Source organism: Pseudonaja textilis, chromosome 5 (genome assembly GCF_049901715.1).
Source record: "Pseudonaja textilis isolate UNSWEBS1 chromosome 5, rPseTex1.2, whole genome shotgun sequence".
Classification (NCBI taxonomy): domain Eukaryota; kingdom Metazoa; phylum Chordata; class Lepidosauria; order Squamata; family Elapidae; genus Pseudonaja; species Pseudonaja textilis.
In genome coordinates this window covers 75,563,867-75,582,073 of record NC_141994.1, presented here as the reverse complement: position 1 = coordinate 75,582,073, position 18,207 = coordinate 75,563,867, and the positions used below count along the sequence as shown (strand labels likewise).

Here is an 18,207-nt window from a genome sequence, read left to right as displayed (position 1 = left end):
CTGCGGGGCGAGGAGGGGAGGCGGGGGGGGCGCGGGGGGTCATCCCCTCCCTCCCCCCAGGCATTCTGGCCTCGCTTCGGAGGTCGCCTGCTTTGGGCGCCGGGCTGGCGGCGGGGGCCGACTAGGAGACCTCCGGGGACCCTGCCTGCCTTCTGTCGGATGCCGGTGCGGGACGGTCCTCCTTAGCGATGCTCCCGCCTCGCCCACCTGGTGCCCTCCAGGGGCGCGGGGTTTGGGGGTCCATCAGGTCCGCCTGGGCACGGGGGGGGGCAGCCGTGGAGCCGCAGCTGGGCGGGGGGGGGTTCAAGGGCCGGACGGGGCTTCTTCCTGTGGGGTCCTGGAGGCCCTTTGGGGGACCCGCCCCAGACATGGGGGGGGGTGGCAGCCAGGCTCTGCGTGAAAGCGGGGGTGAGGCATCCGTTCGGCTTTTTGGGGAAGGGGAGGATGGAGACCCCTCCCCTCCCAGCCAGGGAGAGTCTTTGTGGATTCAGACCAAGCTGCACAGGCGGTCCTCGACTTACAACATCGACATTGAGGGACCATGCAAAGTTACACCATGGGGGTGGGGTGGGAATATGTAGTAGTAGCGATAACATCTTATAACTGATTGATTTTGAATGAGAGAGTAAGGATGAATTCTACTTTTGAAAGATAACAGCTCTAATGTTAACGATGCTATAATAACGCGATATAAAACGTTGATGAGAATGGCTATAACTAGGCTGCCGGGTCTAGTACAGGTCAGGAGGAGAACAGCCCTTGAAGGAAAACCTTCTTTGGGCAAATAAAGGACTTTTCTTCCCCCGGGAAGGAATTGCTGACGATGGAAGAGAAGGAATCGCTGGAAAGCAAAGGACACTCGCTCTCCTGACTGATTTTGGAGACCGTAGTGGAGTTTTTGTTGGAAACATTACTCAGGTTCAGGCGCTGTTTTATTCATTATAAAAAAGAAAGTTTCTGTAACAAAAAAGAAGATAGAATGGCTATAAATGTAACTGAATAAGTTCTGTATGATAATATCATTAGGCGCACAAGATATATGTATCCAACTGGCACACTGTAGAATTGGAAGAGGGTTTTATTGGTTGTTATTTTTGTTTTTTAAAAAATAAGAAAACTTTTATCACAAAAAAAACCTATTGACATTTAGAGATCAGAGTTCAAAGTTACAACGCCAAAGCGGGGGGGGGGGAGAAAGAAAAGTGACTTACGGCCATTTTTCACACTTAGCACCGTTGCAGCCTCACCGTGGTCATATAACCGAAATTCATATCCTGGGCTACGGCTTCATACTTACGACAGCTACTGCATCCCCGGTTCCTCCTTTTGGGGCGGCCTTTGGACAGGCAAAGTCGACGGAAAAGCCAGATTCATTGAACCACCGTGCTGCTAACTTAACAACGGCAGTGATTTACTCAACAACGGTGGGAAGAAAGGCCGTAGAATGGGGCAAAAACTCGCTGTCTCGCTTAGCAGTGGAAATTTTGGGCTCAGTTGTGGTTGTAAGTCGAAGACTACCTGTCATTGGTCACACTTATGCATGACCTTTGGAGGGCTCAGGGTGGGGGCTTTTGCCTTCTACAAAATAATGCAATAAGAGTTGGAAGGGACCGTGGAGGTCATCTAGCCCAACCCCCTGCTCAAGCAGGAGACCCCCTACTGTTCCAGACAAAGGGTTGTCCAATCTCTTCTTAAAACCATCCAGTGTTGGAGCATTCATAACTTCTGGAGGCAAATCAATTATCCCACGGATTGATTGTCCGTAAATTGTTAGCAAGTTTCTCCTTAATTCTAGGTTGGATCTCTCCTGGATTTGTTTCCATTCGTTGCTTCTTGTTCTACCTTCAGGTACCTTCTACCTTTGGAAAATCCTTTGACCCCCCCCACCCCCACCCCACTTCTTTGTGTCAGGCCCTTAGAAACTGGGATCGGAGGTCCCTGCCAAGACAAGGGATCGTACAGACACGCGAGAACCATTAATCGGCGGATCGGCCTGGCTCCTGGAGTCGGGAGTTGATCGTGGAGGTTTTCCGCAAAGAAGCATTATTTCTGGGATGGAAGATCCAGAAAAATGCTTCTTTCCTGAAAACTTCCTGCCTTGGCTGGGGGGGGGGAGGGGTTGGACTAGAAGACCTCCAAGGACCCTGCCATCCCTAGAAATCTACAACTTCTATGTTTCATGGGTCTGTTTGAAATTGGACAATCATTTGTCTGGCATAACAGAATATTCGGATGGCATAAGGACTCCTGCTTTGGCCAGGAGGTTTCGTGTGTGTTGCATGTGCTACTTGAGGAAAGAAGGACCGCGTGTGTGTGTGTGTGTGTGTGTGTGTGTGTGTGTGTGACACGATAGCAGTGTCCCAATATCTCAGAGGCTGTCACAAAGAGGTGGGGTCAACCTATTTTCCAAAGCCCCTGAAGGCAGGAGAAGAAACAACGGATGGAAACTCATCAAGGAGAGAAGCGACCTGGAACTCAGGAGAAACTTTCTAACAGGGAGGACAATTAACCCGTGGAACTGCCTGCCACTAGAAGTTGTGGGTTCTCCATCGCTGTTTTTTTTTTTTTTTTTTTCAAAAAAGGAAGAGACTGGACGGCCACTTGTCTGAAATGGTATAGGGTCTCCTGCTTGAGCGGAGGAGGGATGGACTAGAAGACCTCCAAGGTCCCTTCCAGATCTATTCTGGTTGCTTGAGGTGAGCAATTGGTTGGCTCATCTCAGGGGCCAACGGCTTCCACGTTTCAAGAGGGGCTAAAGTAAACCCACCACCTCCAAGGTGGACTACAACTCCCATCGTGGCTGTGCTGGGTGAGCTACGTTGGGAGGCGTAGTCCGACTCCTTAGGTAGGGAATCTCTGTTCTAGAATGTTCCCCCATTGTTGTTCTCGTTTTCCTCGGTTGAGTCCATTGGGCTTGTTGGGGATCTCGTGTTCTTCTTAAAAAAAGAAACCCATTTCTGGACCTCGCCTAACGGCCTTCCCAGTTCCCTGGCTGCTTCCTACTCCTGAAATACCCATAATTTTCTTCATTGCTCTGTTTTCTGGGTCTTTTCCCCGCTATTTGTCCTGAGTCTTCGCTTCTTTTGCAGCCTTGGACCGAGCTCAGGGTCTCTGGAGATCTTGGAGGGTCAACCTCGGACTGAAGACCCTTCCGGGGACGGTTGAGTCCCGAAAGCTCTTCTTCTGATCGGATAGCAGTGGGGCAGGCTGTGGGCTGCACCTTCTGGCGCTCCACTCAAGTTGGTGACCTCGCGGCTTGGACGGGCTTCCTGCTTCCTTCTGGACAACCATGTCCGCCTGGCCTCCGTCCTGGCTCCTCGCCCTCTGCTCCGTGGCTCTGCTGGCCTCCCTCGGGTCAGCCTACCAACCTCCCAACATTGTCCTGATTTTTGCGGATGACCTGGGCTTTGGAGACCTGGCCAGCTATGGACACCCCACCTCGGCCACCCCTAACCTGGACAAGATGGCTGCCGAGGGCCTGCGCTTCACGGACTTCTACAGCAGCAGCCCAGTCTGCAGCCCTTCCAGGTAGGGTGGTCTTCTGAGGGTCACCTCAGAAGAGTCTGAGGCCCCTCCTTTTGTCAAGAAAGCTTCAGGGCCGTCCATGAAGCAGACTCTTGACCTCAAAGCCCGAAGGAAAGAGAAGAGGCATCAAGAGAGGGGCTGGAGCTCTTGAGATGCCCTCTGTGTCCAAGGTGGACCTCTTGAGATGCCCTCTGAGTCCAACGTGGATCTCTTGAGATGCCCTCTGTCCAAGGTGGACCTCTTGAGATGCCCTCTATGTCCAAGGTGGACCTCTTGAGATGCCCTTTGTGTCCAAGGTGGATTTCTTGAGATGCCCTCTGTGTCCAAGGTGGATTTCTTGAGATGCCCTCTGTGTCCAAGGTGGACCTTTTGAGATACCATCTGTGTCCAAGGTGGATCTCTTGAGATGCCCTCTGAGTCCAAGGTGGACCTCTTGAGATGCCCTCTGTGTCCAAGGTGGACCTCTTGAGATGTCCTCTGTGTCCAAGGTGGACCTCTTGAGATGTCCTCTGTGTCCAAGGTGGACCTCTTGAGATGCCCTCTGTGTCCAAGGTGGACCTCTTGAGATGCCCTCTGTGTCCAAGGTGGACCTCTTGAGATGCCCTCTCTGTCCAAGGTGGACCTCTTGAGATGCCCTCTGTGTCCAAGGTGGACCTCTTGAGATGTCCTCTGTGTCCAAGGTGGACCTCTTGAGATGCCCTCTGTGTCCAAGGTGGACCTCTTGAGATGCCCTCTGTGTCCAAGGTGGATCTCTTGAGATGCCCTCTGTGTCCAAGGTGGACCTCTTGAGATGCCCTCTCTGTCCAAGGTGGAGACCTTCTAGCTCTTGGCTTCCTTGGGGAGGAATTATGATCTCCAGCTCCGGCTCTGAGGATGATCAGACCTAACCATCTACAAACAGACTTTGATTTGCAGCCACAATTGAGTCCAAAATTTCTGCTGCTAAGCGAGACAGTGGCCAAGTGGATTGTGCCACAGGTGGCTTTTAAGTGGCTAAGTTAGTCAAAAGGGGATCATGTGACCCCAGGACATGGCAACCGTCATAAATATGAGTCGGTTGCCAAGCATCGGAATTTTGATCATGTGACCTTGTGGTCATTAAATGTGAACAATGGTCATACATCTGTCAGCCTTGGAAGCTTCCAGGCTGCCACATTCAGTGCCTGGGAATTTGGGTGGGGGAATTTCATAGCGGGGTAGAACTTTAGACTCAACAACATTCTTTCTCAGAGAGTCAAGGACGTGTTGCCCTGCACCTGGAGGGGAGTGACTGGGGGAATGTCTCCAGTTGGGAAGAAGATTTGATTGGGCCATGAGATGGACTGATGGGTACAGGGGAGGGATCCTTGAATTACTTTTTGGGAAGGGAAAACCCGGATACTCTCAGATTTGGGTATTCCCAGGTGTGCTAATAGGGCAACTCTAATAAATTGAAACTTGTCTCGGAGTTTACTGGTTTGGAGTTGGTTAGTTGGAATGGTGACAACATCACTTTTTTCAGTGCCATTGTAACTTTGAATGGCCACTAAATGAATGGCGGTAAGTCAAGGACTGGGATGACCCAAAGGGGCGTGGCACAAAAATAACAACGTCACAAAATCGATAAATTCCCTTTAATGCCTCCAACTTGGCCCCCGATGTCCAGTTATCCTCATCTGGATATTAAACTCTTCCGAAAACAGCCTACGAAGGGGAGAAATGCAGTCCAAACCCAAAGTTCAGATAAATTAGAAATAAAAAAGCCAACACAAACCACACTGAAGTAATTAACGCGACAGGCCAGGATAATAAATTGCAGACTTCCAAAAGATAACACAAACCCAGATAAGGCTTGACCAAGATAATGCACGCTTTGCTTCCGGCAAGGAGCCGTGTGCAAATGCCCTTCTTATATCCTGTTCTCCCAGCTGCAGCTAATGGAGGGAATCAGGGCCCTTTTCTCCCCCATAACCCACGTTGCTCCTTCACCGTTCTTCCCTGCGTGCCCTAGGATGAAGAGGGGGTGGCCCTGGGTCTTCCTCCGAATGCTCAGCCGGACTGTGCCCTTCCCCCGTTTCCTCCACAGCCACTGGAGCCCACACTCCCACCCCGTGTCAGCTGCTCAGTCTCCCCCTCAGAGTCAGACAAGGGCATGACACGGACCCCCCCTCTCTCTCTCTCTGTGCAGGGCAGCCCTCCTGACGGGGCGCTACCAGACCCGTTCCGGCATCTATCCTGGCGTCTTTTATCCCGGCTCGCAGGGGGGCCTCCCACTGGCCGAGGTGACAGTGGCCGAATTGCTGAAGGAGCGTGGCTATGCCACCGCCATGGTCGGCAAGTGGCACCTGGGCCTGGGCCCCAACGGCACGTTCCTGCCCACCAACCAAGGCTTTGACCACTTCCTGGGGGTGCCCTACTCGCACGACCAGGTGGGAAGCTGCAGGGGGGGCGAGGGGGGGGGGGGCTCCCTGGGACGGTCATTTCCTTGGGTGGAAGAGTCGGAATGACCGATGAAAGGGTTGGCCTTCCTTGACCCAATGAGGGAACATCATCAGTGCTAGGAGGGGGAGGGGGAGAACGGCTGTGTGCCTGCCGCCCTATGCGCTGGGTTGCTTTTTTGCAGGCGGTTCAAGACCCAGCTAGGTAACATCATCAGGGCTAGAAGGGAGTAGGGATTGTGGAGAAGAGGAGGAGGAAGAGGGGGAGGAAGAAGAGGAGGAGGAGGAGGAGGAGGAGGAGGAGGAGGACTGTGGGGTCCTTGGTGCTCTCTGAGCTGGGTGGTTTTCTTGCAGATGTTTCATGACCCAACTAGGGAACAACATCAGTGTTAGAAAGGAGTGGGGTTGGAGGAGGAGGAAGAGAAGCAAGGAAGAGAAGAAGGGGGGAGGAGGAGGAGGAGGAGGAGGAGGAGGAGGAGGAGGACAATAATTGTGGGATCCTTGGTGCTCTCTGAGCTGGGTGGTTTTCTTGCAGATGTTTCATGACCCAACCAGGGAACATCATCAGTGCTAGAAGGGAGTGGGGGGTCTTGTTTTCTATTTAAACATCCCTTCCCTCCTGATAATGTTCCCTAGTTGGGTCATGAAATGTCTGCAAGAAAAGGAGCCAACTCAGAGAGCACCGAGAACCCCAGAGAAAAAGATTGAAACACACAGCTGGACTTTGCAAATAGACAGGAGGGATGTGGGAGGAAGAAGAAGGAGAAGGAGAGAGGAGGGGCAGGGGAAGAAGACGAGGAGGGAGGAGGACCGAGGGCGGGAGGGACGATTGTCAGGCTTATGCCTCTTGTGGCTGCGCAAAGACTCGAGGCTACTTCCCCCCTTGACCCCCTCAACCTAGCCTGTCAGTTTCCCAAGAGGCTTAGAGGAGGGGAAGGGGCCGTGTCTCTGGGCGGGGGTGTGCCTCCTCCCTTGCCCCCTCCTTCCTCACTCCCCCCACCCGCCGCCTCTTCTGCAGGGCCCCTGCCAGAACCTGACCTGCTTTCCGCCCAGCACTCGGTGCTTTGGGGTCTGTGACCAGGGGGTGGTCCCCGTGCCCCTCTTCCTGAACCGGAGCATCGTGCAGCAGCCGATCTACTTCCCCCACCTGGTGGGCCACTACCACACGTTTGCGCGAGACTTCATCACAGTTTCTGCTCAGCGCAAGCAGCCTTTCTTCCTCTACTACGCCTCGCACGTGAGTCTCCTGGTGGGGGTGTGTGTGTAAGCAGGGAGGTTGAGGGCGGGGTAATCTCAGCACATTTTATATAGGAAGTCCTCCACGTACAACCGCAATCGAGCCCCATATTTTTGCAGCCGAGCGAGACAGCGAATTTTCGCCCCCCTTCTACGACCTCGCTGGCCACAGCTGTTAAGTGAATCAGTGCAGCTGTTTCAGTGAGTGACACGGTCGTTGAATGAATCTGGCTTCCCCTGTTGACTTGGCTTTGTGAGAAGGTCATAAAAGGGGATCGCTGCGACCGTCATAAGTACGAGCCCCGTTGGCCAGCCTCTGAAGGTTGATCACGTGACCACGGGGGAGGCTGCTGCAACGGTCTTTAAGTGTGAAGGACGGTCATGAGTCACCTTTCTTAGTGCCACTGTAACTTTGAACGGTCATTAAATGAACTGTTGTAAGTCCGGGATGACCTGTAGTAATAATAATGGTGCACTGACCCACAGTGGTCAGAGAGCAGTACTGCAGGCTCCTTCTGCTGACTGCCGGCTGACTGCAATTTGGTAGTTCGATCCTGACCGGCTCCAAGTTGACTCAGCCTTCTGTCCTTCCCAGGTGGGTAAAACAAGGACCCAGATGGTTGTGGGGGGCAAGAGGCTGACTCTGTAAAGTGCTTAGAGAGGTCTGTAAAAGCACTGTGAAGCGGTATATAAGTCTAAGGACTGTTGTCCCTTCCTTCCTTCCTTCCTTCCCATCTTCCTTCCTTCCTTCCTTCCTTCCTTCCTTCCTTCCTTCCTTCCTTCCTTCCTTCCTTCCTTCCTTCCTTCCTTCCTTCCTTCCCATCTTCCTTCCTTCCTTCCTTTCTTCCCATCTTTCTTCCTTCCCATCTTCCTTCCTTCCTTTCTTCTTTCCTTCCATCCTTCCTTCCTTCCTTCCTTCCTTTTCTTCCTTTCTTCTTTCCTTCTTTCCTTCCTTTTCCTTCCTTCCTTCCTTCCTTCCTTCCTTCCTTCCTTCCTTCCTTCCTTCCTTCCTTCCTTCCTTCCTTCCTTCCTTCCTTCCTTCCTTCCTTCCTTCCTTCCTTCCTTCCTTTTTCTTCCTTTCTTCTTTCCTTCTTTCCTTCCTTTTCCTTCCTTCCTTCCTTCCTTCTTTCCTTCCTTCCTTTTCCTTTCTTCCTTCCTTCCTTCCTTCCTTCCTTCCTTCCTTCCTTCCTTCCTTCCTTCCTTCCTTCCTTCCTTCCTTCCTTCCTTCTTCCCACCCACTTTCTGGAGTTCAGTCCTGACCAGCTCAAGGTTGACTTTGCCTTCCGTCCTTCCCAGGTGGGTCAAAAGAGGACCCAGATTGTTGGGGCCAAGAGGCTGACTCCGTAACCTGCTAAGAGAGGTCTAGAAAGCACCGTGAAGTGGTATAGAATTTGAAGGGCTTTTGCTATTGGAAAAAAAAAATACCATTTACCTGCGAGAAAGAACCGGTGGGACCATAAAATAGGCAGAAGTCCCAGTAAATGAAGCTGCTAAGCCAGGGGTCTCCAACCTTGGCAGCTTTAAGACTTCTGGGAGTTGAAGTCCACAAGCCTTAAAAGTTGCCAAGTTTGGAGACCTCTGGACAGACCCTGTGCCTGCAACTGTTCCAGTCCCCTAATCATTTTTGAGGCTTTTCTATCCATCCATCCATCTCTGTCAATGATTCCCGGCGCCTTTCCATATTGATGGCTGTGTCTATTTTCCCCGCTCTTCCCAGCATACCCATTATCCCCAGTTCGGGAGCCAAAACTACACCGGCCGATCTTCTAGAGGACCTTACGGTGACTCCCTCCTGGAATTTGACGGAACCGTCGGCTTCCTCTTGCAGGCTTTGCAGGATGCCGGGGTCCACCAAAATTCGCTGGTGTTTTTCACGTCCGACAATGGGTAAGTGTGCACCCAGGCTGCCAGCCTTTTGGGTCAGGAATGGTGGTGGGGGGCTACAGTGAGATGGTCAACCATTGGCATCAAAGGTTGGCATAGGCCGGGCAGCCATTTGGTGATGAATCCTGCTGCCATAAATATCTCTCTGCATAGCTTGGATGGACTCTCATAATACCAGAAAATCCAGTTTAATAGAACCTCATGGCACTGTCCCAAATGTGCTTTTCCAAAAGGCAATTGGACTTCCTTGGGATTTTTTTTCCCCCTTGGAAACATTTCACTTCTCACCCAAGGAGCTTCTTCCGTTCTGGAGAAATCCTTCTGTTCTTCAGAACGGAAGAAGCTTCTTGAATGAGAAGCGAAATGTTTTCAAGGGAAAAAAAAAACACCAAGAAAACCTAGTTGCCTTTTGGCAAACTTTAAAACAACAAATCACTTTTAAACAAATCGTGCATTTAGAAAAAAGAGAGGCAAACATACCTACACGTACTTGTCCCCTACTACTTGTCCCCTACTACTTGAAATACCAATAGATAAGATTACAACAATAATAGTTTCCACTTCACTCCACCCCTGGCAAAACAGGCCCAGAGTTTATCAGTGCAGGAGGCAGTCAAACAAGTTTTCAATAACAGTTTTAAAACAAAACTGTTTATAAATTGCTTATTGTTGAGGACTTGATGGACTGCTCCTGAGGTTCGCAGGTGTTTGCTAAAATATCATTTCTTTTTTTTTATAAACATTTTGTATTTTTTACAGCAAACATACAAAACAGCAAAGAAAACATTCTTTCAGTTATACCGTGTGTCAGTTTGGCACATATATCTTGTGCACAATATCTTTCATCTATTCCTCTTAAATTTACATTCACATAGTGTTGATTAGCTTTTCATATCATATTATATTATTAATATACCATCATTGATCTTTTAATTTGAATTCCATATTGTCCTTAGGAGCAAATCTCGGTCCTTACAAATTTTTATTCATGATATATTCCTTTTATTCAGGAATAATCAGCTATACCATACTGTTATTACTATATTATTCTTCGATTTCCTACTTTTCTGTCTGACCATTGATAAAATAAGTCCCAAGTCTTACAATACTTTTTTTTTCCTTCTTGCTCTCTAATTGCAAATGTTAGTCTACTCATCTCTGCACATTCCATTATTTTCTTAATTGTTTCCTCCTCTTATTGGGATTTTCTCCTTTTTCCAGTTTTGAGCAAATACAATTCTAGCTGCTGTTAAGACATTAATAATCAACTATATCGATTCTTTACTGTAATCTCCAGGTCAGATTCCTAGTTAAAAATCCCTCTGGTCTGATCTTTTTCTCCTCTCTCGACAGCCCCGAGACGATGCGCGGCTCCCGGGGAGGAAGCTCTGGCTTGCTCAAATGTGGGAAGGGGACGACGTACGAAGGCGGCATGAGGGAGCCGGCTCTGGCTTACTGGCCAGGTCGCATTGCGCCAGGTGAGCCGGTGGGGTGGGAGGACTTCTGCTTGCCGTGGGGCAGGGTCCGAGGGGCCGCTCCTTCCTTCAGCAAGCCCCCCCACTCTCTCTTGACTGCTCTCTCTTGGAGCCAGGAGTGACCCACGAACTGGCCAGTACCTTGGACATCCTGCCCACTGTGGCTGCTCTGGCTGGGGTGCCTCTTCCCAACGTCACGCTGGATGGATATGACCTGAGCCCCCTCCTCTTTGGGAAAGGAAAGGTAGGCTTCTCACCCAAGAAGCTTCTTCGGTTCTTCTTGGCTCGTTTCATGCAGGCGTTTCGGGACCCAACTAGGTAACATCATCAATGCTAGAAAGGAGGAGGGGAGGGGGAAGGGGAGGAGGAGGAGGGGAGGAGGAGGAGGAGGAGGAGAGGAGGAGGAGGAGGAGGAGGAGGAGGAGGAGGAGGAGGAGGACAATGACTGTGGGGTCCTTGGTGCTCTCTGAACTTGGCTGCTTTCATGCAGACGTTTCGGGACCCAACTAGGTAACATAATCCATGCTAGAAGGGAATAGGATTTGTGGGTGAGGGGAGAGGAGGAGGAGGAGGAGGAGGAGGAGAAATGGCTGCTTTCATGCAGACCTTTCACTTGCAAACTAGGCAGCTTCATTGGGGCCGGGGGTGACGTCGTCTTCCCCGATTCTTCCAACAGAGCCCCCGCCAGACCATGTTCTTCTACCCACCAGCTCCTGATGAGTTGTTTGGGGTTTTTGCGGTCCGCTATGGAAAGTACAAAGCCCACTTCTTCACCAAAGGTGAGCCCTTCGTTTCTTTGTTCAGTCCAACGTACCTGCTGGACATCTCGCTGCCAAGAGGCTTCTGGGCGGCTTACCCACCACACCCTGAAAGCAGATGCAGAAGACCTTGGACCGTCAAAAGGAACAAAGAAGAATTGATTTTCGAATGCAGAATATTTGGGGTGGGGGCTGAGAAGTTCTTCCTCGTCTGCTAACTGCCTCCAGCATGGGATGCCCCCATCGGGACCCCAACCCAGTTGGCAGAGCTGGGTTTTAAGGCCTGCCTTCTGGAAGGCCAGGAGGGCGGGGGAGGTCTCACTTCAGGGGGCTTGGGGTTCCATCTAGAGGGTGGGTGCCATGGCAGGAAAGGCCCTTCTCCCGGAAGCTCTCTCTTCCTCCCTCCCTCCCTCCCAATCTCTCATCTCTCTTTCTTTCTCTTCCTTCCTCCCTCCCTCCCTCCCTCCCTCCCAATCTCTCATCCCTCTCTCACCTCTCTTTTTCTCTTCTTTCTCTTTCTTCCTCCCTCTATCCCTCTGTTGAGGTAATTCCCCGTTAAGAGAATGAGTGCATACAGGGAGACATATTTGAATAATACACATACGCAGCACACAGATACACTGTACAGTAAATGTAGGTTTTTACTTCCAGAAACAAGCAAAGTCCAAACAAGCAATCCAAAGTCATTCACAAGTAAATTAGTCAGTTTTCAATCCAAGGATAATCCAATAACAAATTCCAGTGTCAAAAACAGTTCAGTAACAGACTTACATCAAATCCAGGAATAGCAGTCAATTAGAAGAAAAATGGAGGAACGGCAATACTCTCCAACGGAAGGAAACAGAGATTCACTCTCTTCTGAGACTAAGACTAAGACTAAGCAACTCAGGTTTCTGGCTCCATCTTATGGCCATTTGAGAAAACACACCCAATTACAGTTTTGCATTTTCTTAAAGATACAGTTTTAAAATGTCTATCCTGGTTTATATATTTCTAACCCAAATATCGGTTAGGTGACTTACATTCCTAACACCCTCCCTCCCAAGCTCTCATCTCTCTCATCCCTCTTTCAACTCCCTCTCTTTCTCTTCTCTCTCTTTCTCCCTCCCTCCCTCCCAACCTCTCATCCCTCTCTCATCTCCCTCTCTTTCTCTTCTCTCTCTCTCCCTCCCTCCCAATCTCACATCTCTCTCTCTCTTCTTCCTCTTCCTTTTTCCCTCCCTCCATTCCTCCCTCTCAATCTCTATCTCTCTCTCTCTTCTCTTCTCTTCCTTTCCCTCCCTCCCTCCCTCCCAATCTCTCATCTCTCTTCTCTCTTCTCCCCTCTTTCTCCCCCCACTCTCTTTGCCACCCTTCCTCCGCTGGGTGGTTTACCATGTTAGAAGGCGAAACGCGCCACGCAGCCTCTGCACCCTCAAAATGACCAGCACCCAACTCTCCTCCCGTCTCTCTTTGGATCTCCAGGCGCCTTCAACAGTGCTGCCACCCCTGATCGCGCCTGCAGCGGCTTCACGGCTCTGACCGCCCAGGAGCCCCCTTTGCTCTTCGACCTCGAGACGGACCCTGCGGAGAACTACGACCTCCTGCAAGGCGGGGCCCACAAGCCCGAAATCCTGAGGGTCCTCAAGGAGACCCGCCTGCTGAAAGCTGCCTTCGACCAGGACATGGCCTTTGGGGAGAGCCAGCTGGCCTTGGGGAGTGACCGCTCGCTCCAGCCATGCTGCAGCCCCCAGTGCACCCCCTGGCCCTCCTGCTGCCACTGCGGCTCTTAGCCCCCCTGCCCCTCCTTCCATACCCCCCCCCCAAATCACCCACCGCTTGCTTTTCTTCCTTGGACCGGGGACCCGGTTTGGTTTAGCAGCCTCCCAAGGAGCTTTTGCCATTTTTTTTTATTGTGGGGGCAGGAAATAAGAACCCCCTCTTGCTTTCTGACCCCGGACAACACGCTCAGCTGGACAACAAGCCCAGGTGCCCACCGTTGTCAGGGAAAGGCTTAACGCATCTCCTGCAGACGCACTTCTTCCGCTTTTCGGAACGACGCCAAACTGCCTTTCCCCCCCGCCGAAGACTACGGAGGGTTGGGGGCTGAAGGGATTCGGCCCCAGAACCTCGTCTGTCTCGTGGGGACCAGGACCGGATGCAGCCTTTCGAGGGGGAGGGGGAGGGGGGGGTCTTGCCAGAGCGGAGCAAAGCCGGGCCGGCGCTTCTTTTAGTTCTTGAAAATCCATCGATGCAACCCGGGATTGCGTTGGCCTTTTTGGGGGGGCCGCTGCAGCGCATGGCCGGCCCGCCCCTTGAGCAGCGGTCCAGTTCCCGGTCTGAGTTAGACGAGAGCGAGCGAGGATTCCTCCTTGGAGGGTCAGGAGAGGGGCCAGGGAATGTCCAGGGCCTGGGAAGGGGCAACTCGACGCCGAGGAGCTCTGCGTTTGGAAGCCGCCTCCGCTCTCACCGCCTCATCCCCGCCCCGCTCTGCACTCGGCAGCAAATGAGAGGTGGCTGTGCAGCCCCATCAAGCTGGAGAGGGAATCACCAAAGAGTTGGGAGGGGCCTCAGAGGTCCTCTAGTCCAGCCCCGTGCTCGAGAAGGAGACCCTGCACCATTCCAGTCAAAACAGCTGTCCAATCCCTACTTAAAAACCTCCATGGCTGGGGCACCCAAAGGCCAGCTAGGACGGAAAGAGAGAAACGCAGGCGTGTTAGGATGAAGAGGTGGCTGAAGCTGGCCATGGGGCTTGCCTGGGCTCTGATGTTGTACAATAACTTTCTCCCCTGCCGTGGGGGCGGATGTCATCCTCGGGTAGAGGATGAGGAAGGGGTTTCATTCTCTGAGGAGGTGGGCTGGTTCCCGGACGTTTCATTACCAGGCTGGGAAATGGCTCAGCGTTCCAAGTGACGCACCCATAAGGAGGTACAACTGTGAGGCAGCCGAATTCCTCAGTTTTATCTTGGCACGACAGGTGAAAGCCGACCGAAAGTTCCCACGGCTTTCACCTAATGAAAAAAAAGAAAGTTTCCGCTTTCCCGCAAGTCGCTAGTCACGCTGTCCAATCCAGGCGCCGGCCGGTTGCTTGGTTACTTGGCTCCTCCCCTGGCCAGCCAACCTGTGAGGATGTCCTTGGTTCCCAGAGGAAAGCTTTGTTGTTTCGGTTACAAAACCCCACCTGACTATTTCCCCCTGCCTCCTTTTGCTGTGTGGCAGCAGATTAACAGGTTGAGAAGGGACCTTGTAGATCATCTAGTCCATGCCGCCCAAGCAGGAGACCCTACACCATTGCTGACAAAAGGCAGTCCAATCTCTTCTTGAAACGCTCAAGTGAAGCCCCAGAGCCTCCAAGACGGCTTTGGCCACGTTCACTTCAGGGTTGACGGGAGTTTAGGGTAGGTCAGTGTTGATGTTCTTGTGCTTATCAGGGCTTTGTGGCATCAGTAGGTCTGGTCATTTCAGGTGAGGGTCCCGTCATAGAAGGAGCTTCTTCCTTGCATGTTGTGGTTCGCCGGCAGCAGGTGTGGATGTCTGAGGTCTCGGAGAAGGAGGACTCGGATGAGGGGCCTGCGTGTGATGCAGGGATGGGACCAGGACCATCAGGGAGTGGAGTGCGGCCTTCGGAGGTTGTGGAGGCTGGCAGCAGTGAGGAAGAGGCCCCTGAGGAGCCTGTGCCAAGTGCATGTGCATAGAAGGAAAGGGCAGCTGCAGCAGCACGGGCGACTCAGGAGTAAGGGCTGCAAGGTAATGGCCTCTCCCTTAAGGGATAAAAGCCAGCTGAGAAACCGGAGTTCTTTGCAGGAAGCAAAGAAGTATTTGCACTCAAGCCTTGTGGACATTCAGACTATCTTGGTTGGTGTTTGGAGACTATTTGTGTTTGGAATATTTCTTGGCCACTTTAACTAGTGCTCTTGGCAGCCTTGCACCACCTTGGCAAGGCCCGTCCTTATCAGAGACAATTAGTTTGAAGCAGCCTTTTAACCGTGAAGGAACAGAATTCATAAAGAATCTTTAAAAGGTTTTGCTGTTACCTCTGTCTGGTGTTTGCTTCCTTGGAACGAGGTTTGGGTCAGAACATCGGGTGAGCATGTCCTGTTTCTCAACTGGTCAGGTAGATGATGGCCCTTGAGTCCTGGGCCTTCAAAGCAAGACCCTACTTTTATTGGCCATTCTTGATTCATTATTTGTTGATATGATTTGATTTTGGGGCTGCCTGGCTGTAGAGATGGTTAACTTGACCCATCCCAAGACCCTCACCTGATGTGGCCTCCCCACCCCCAGACCTACAGACCCCACGGAGCCCTTGGATAAGCAGGAAAACATCAACACAGATTGCCCCTAAACTCCTCTGAAGGCGTCACCTGGCCTGGTCGTAAAACGTTGAGAAACCGACCCACCAGCTCAGAGAAGGAACTTCCACCTTCAACTTTTCCCCTCTTTTCTTAATTTGCTGCTACCCGTCCCGCACAAGCCCCGGAAGTCTTTCCTAAAACTCCTAGGATTATATCCTGACAGTGAGAACAATTGACCAGTGGAACCACTTGCCTCCAGAAGCTGTGAAGGCTCCAACAATGGAAGTTTTTAAGAAGAGATTGGACAACCATTTGTCTGAAGTGGAGTACAGTCTCCTGTCTGGGCAGGGGGTTGGACTAGAAGACCTCCAAGGTCCCTTGCAACTGTTTTATTCCATTCTACTCCATTGCATATTCTCTATTCTATTTTTGCTTTTCTTTTCTATTCTATTCTATTCTATTCTATTCTATTCTATTCTATTCTATTCTATTCTATTCTATTCTATTCTATTCTATTCTATTCTATTCTATTCCATTCCATTCCATTCCATTCCATTCCATTGCATATACTCTATTCTATTTTTTCTCTTCTCTTCTCTTCTCTTCTCTTCTCTTCTCTTCTCTTCTCTTCTCTTCTCTTCTCTTCTCTTCTCTTCTCCTCTCCTCTCCTCTCCTCTCCTCTCCTCTCCTCTCCTCTCTTTCCACTCCACTCCACTCCACTCCACTCCATTCCGATTTTCTATTTTCTATTCCTATTTGCAATTCAATTCAATTCCTATTCCCTATTCCACTCCACTCCACTCCAATCTAATTCTCTTCTCTTCTAATTCTATTCTGTATCTAACGAAAGCACTTTTTAAAAAAGCCTTAATGGACACCCCAAGCATTGACATCTGTGATGTTGGGTTTCTTCTTTCTTCAAAGATCAGAAAATGCTAATTGTTTAATTTGAAGTTTAATTATTGTAATTTTTTTAAATGTTTATACTGTGGGCATTATTGACAAAAAGAAGTTGTGATTTTTGTGCCTTTGGGAAATAAATTCTTGATTTCTTAAATATGCAATATGGTGGTTTTTTTCCCAGACACAGGTATTCCTCGAGTTATGACTGCTCTCTTAGCGACCGTTCAAAGTTATTGAGGGGCCCTCCCCAAAAAGTACCGATGACCCAGATTCAAAGTTTCAGTGCCTGCCCCCCCCACCTGGGCTCGCGGGGTCCCATTTCCCCCCCCTTCCCCCGCCTGAACTGGCCTGCCTCTGGGGCTGTTTGCATAGCGTGGCCGTGACCTTGTCCAAAGGTCGCAAAAGGGGACCACGTGACTTGTCCCCCCGGATACCTCAACGGTCATAAAATGAGTCGGTTGCCAAGCATCCGAATTTTGATCAGGTGACCCTCGGAATGCTGGAACAGTCGTAAGTGTGAAAAACGGTCCTAAGTCACTTTTTTCTGTGCTGTTATAACATCGAACAGTCCCCAAATCTGACATAGCATCTCCGCCACTTTAAAATCCTTGGGTTTTTCAGCTGTTTGGACTCTGTGTAGAGGAAGATAGAATAGAATAGAATAGAATAGAATAGAATAGAATAGAATAGAATAGAATAGAATAGAATAGAATTAAGAATAGAATAAAATAGAATATTAAAGAATAGAATAGAAGGAAAAGAATAGAAGGAAAGAATAGAAGAGAATATTATAGAATAGAACAATGAAAGAATAGAATAAGGAAAGAATAGAATAGAATAAAGAGAATAGAATAGAAGGAAAGAATAAAATAGAACAGAAGGAAAGAATAGAATAGAATAAAGAAAGAATAGAATGGAATGGAATGGAATAGAATAGAATAGAAGAAAGGAATATATAGAATAGAACAGAATGAAAGAATAGAATTAAGAATAGAATAAAATAGGATATTAAAGAATAGAATAGAAGGAATAGAATAGAAGGAAAGAATAGAATAGAATAGAATTCTTTATTGTCCAGTTGTGATTGGACACACAAGGGAATTTGTCTTTGGTGCATAAGCTCTCAGTGTACATAAAGAAAAAATAAAATTCATTCATCAAGATTCACAAGATACGACACTTAGTGATAGCCATAGGTTACTAATAAGCAATCAAATCATACTAGGAAACATAATAAAGCAATATAAATGGTAAAGATACAAGCAACACAGTTACAGTCATAAGTGGGAAGAGACAGTAGGAAGGGTGGGAGGAATAATAGTAGTGCAGACTTTGTAAATAGTTGGACCGTGTGGAGGGAATTATTTGTTCAGCGGAGGGATGGCATTGGGGGGAAAAAAACTCCCCTTGTGTCTAGTTGTTCTGGTGTGCAACAATGCTCTGTGGCATCGTTTTGAGGGCAGGAGTTGAAACAGTTCATGTCCAGGGTGTGAGATTTATTTATTTATAGCAAGAGATTTATAAACACCCCCTCGCAGAAAATGTCCAAGCCTCTAGAAACTCCATTGCAATGGGTTTCAAACATGGCGACTTTTTAAGAGCCGTGGACTTCAACTCCCAGAATTCCCCAGTCAGCTTCGCTCTATTGTGTGCAGACATTCCGCCAGCTTTGCCACGACCACCGGCCATCTCCTGAGTAGTTCTTTGGAGCCGCCATTATGGCAGGTGCTATGTG

At 50.0% G+C, this 18,207-nt stretch overlaps 1 protein-coding gene across 2 annotated transcripts in view; it reads left to right on the top strand.

Moving 5' to 3' along the window:
* Positions 1–2,976: 2,976 nt before the first annotated feature.
* Positions 2,977–18,207, top strand: part of ARSA (arylsulfatase A) — a 175,799-nt gene continuing 160,568 nt past the window's right edge. Inside the window, exons 1-8 of one of the 2 annotated variants that reach the window (XR_015743957.1) lie at positions 2,977–3,528; positions 5,693–5,933; positions 6,961–7,179; positions 8,896–9,065; positions 10,416–10,540; positions 10,654–10,781; positions 11,214–11,316; positions 12,760–14,504. Coding sequence is in view for 1 of the 2 variants with exons in the window: in XM_026722962.2 (XP_026578747.2) it covers positions 3,290–3,528; positions 5,693–5,933; positions 6,961–7,179; positions 8,896–9,065; positions 10,416–10,540; positions 10,654–10,781; positions 11,214–11,316; positions 12,760–13,067 (1,533 nt within the window). In the remaining variant the exon portion in view is untranslated. Of the gene's footprint in view, positions 3,529–5,692; positions 5,934–6,960; positions 7,180–8,895; positions 9,066–10,415; positions 10,541–10,653; positions 10,782–11,213; positions 11,317–12,759; positions 16,627–18,207 lie in introns of those variants that run through there. The other variant, XM_026722962.2, reaches the window with a different exon arrangement.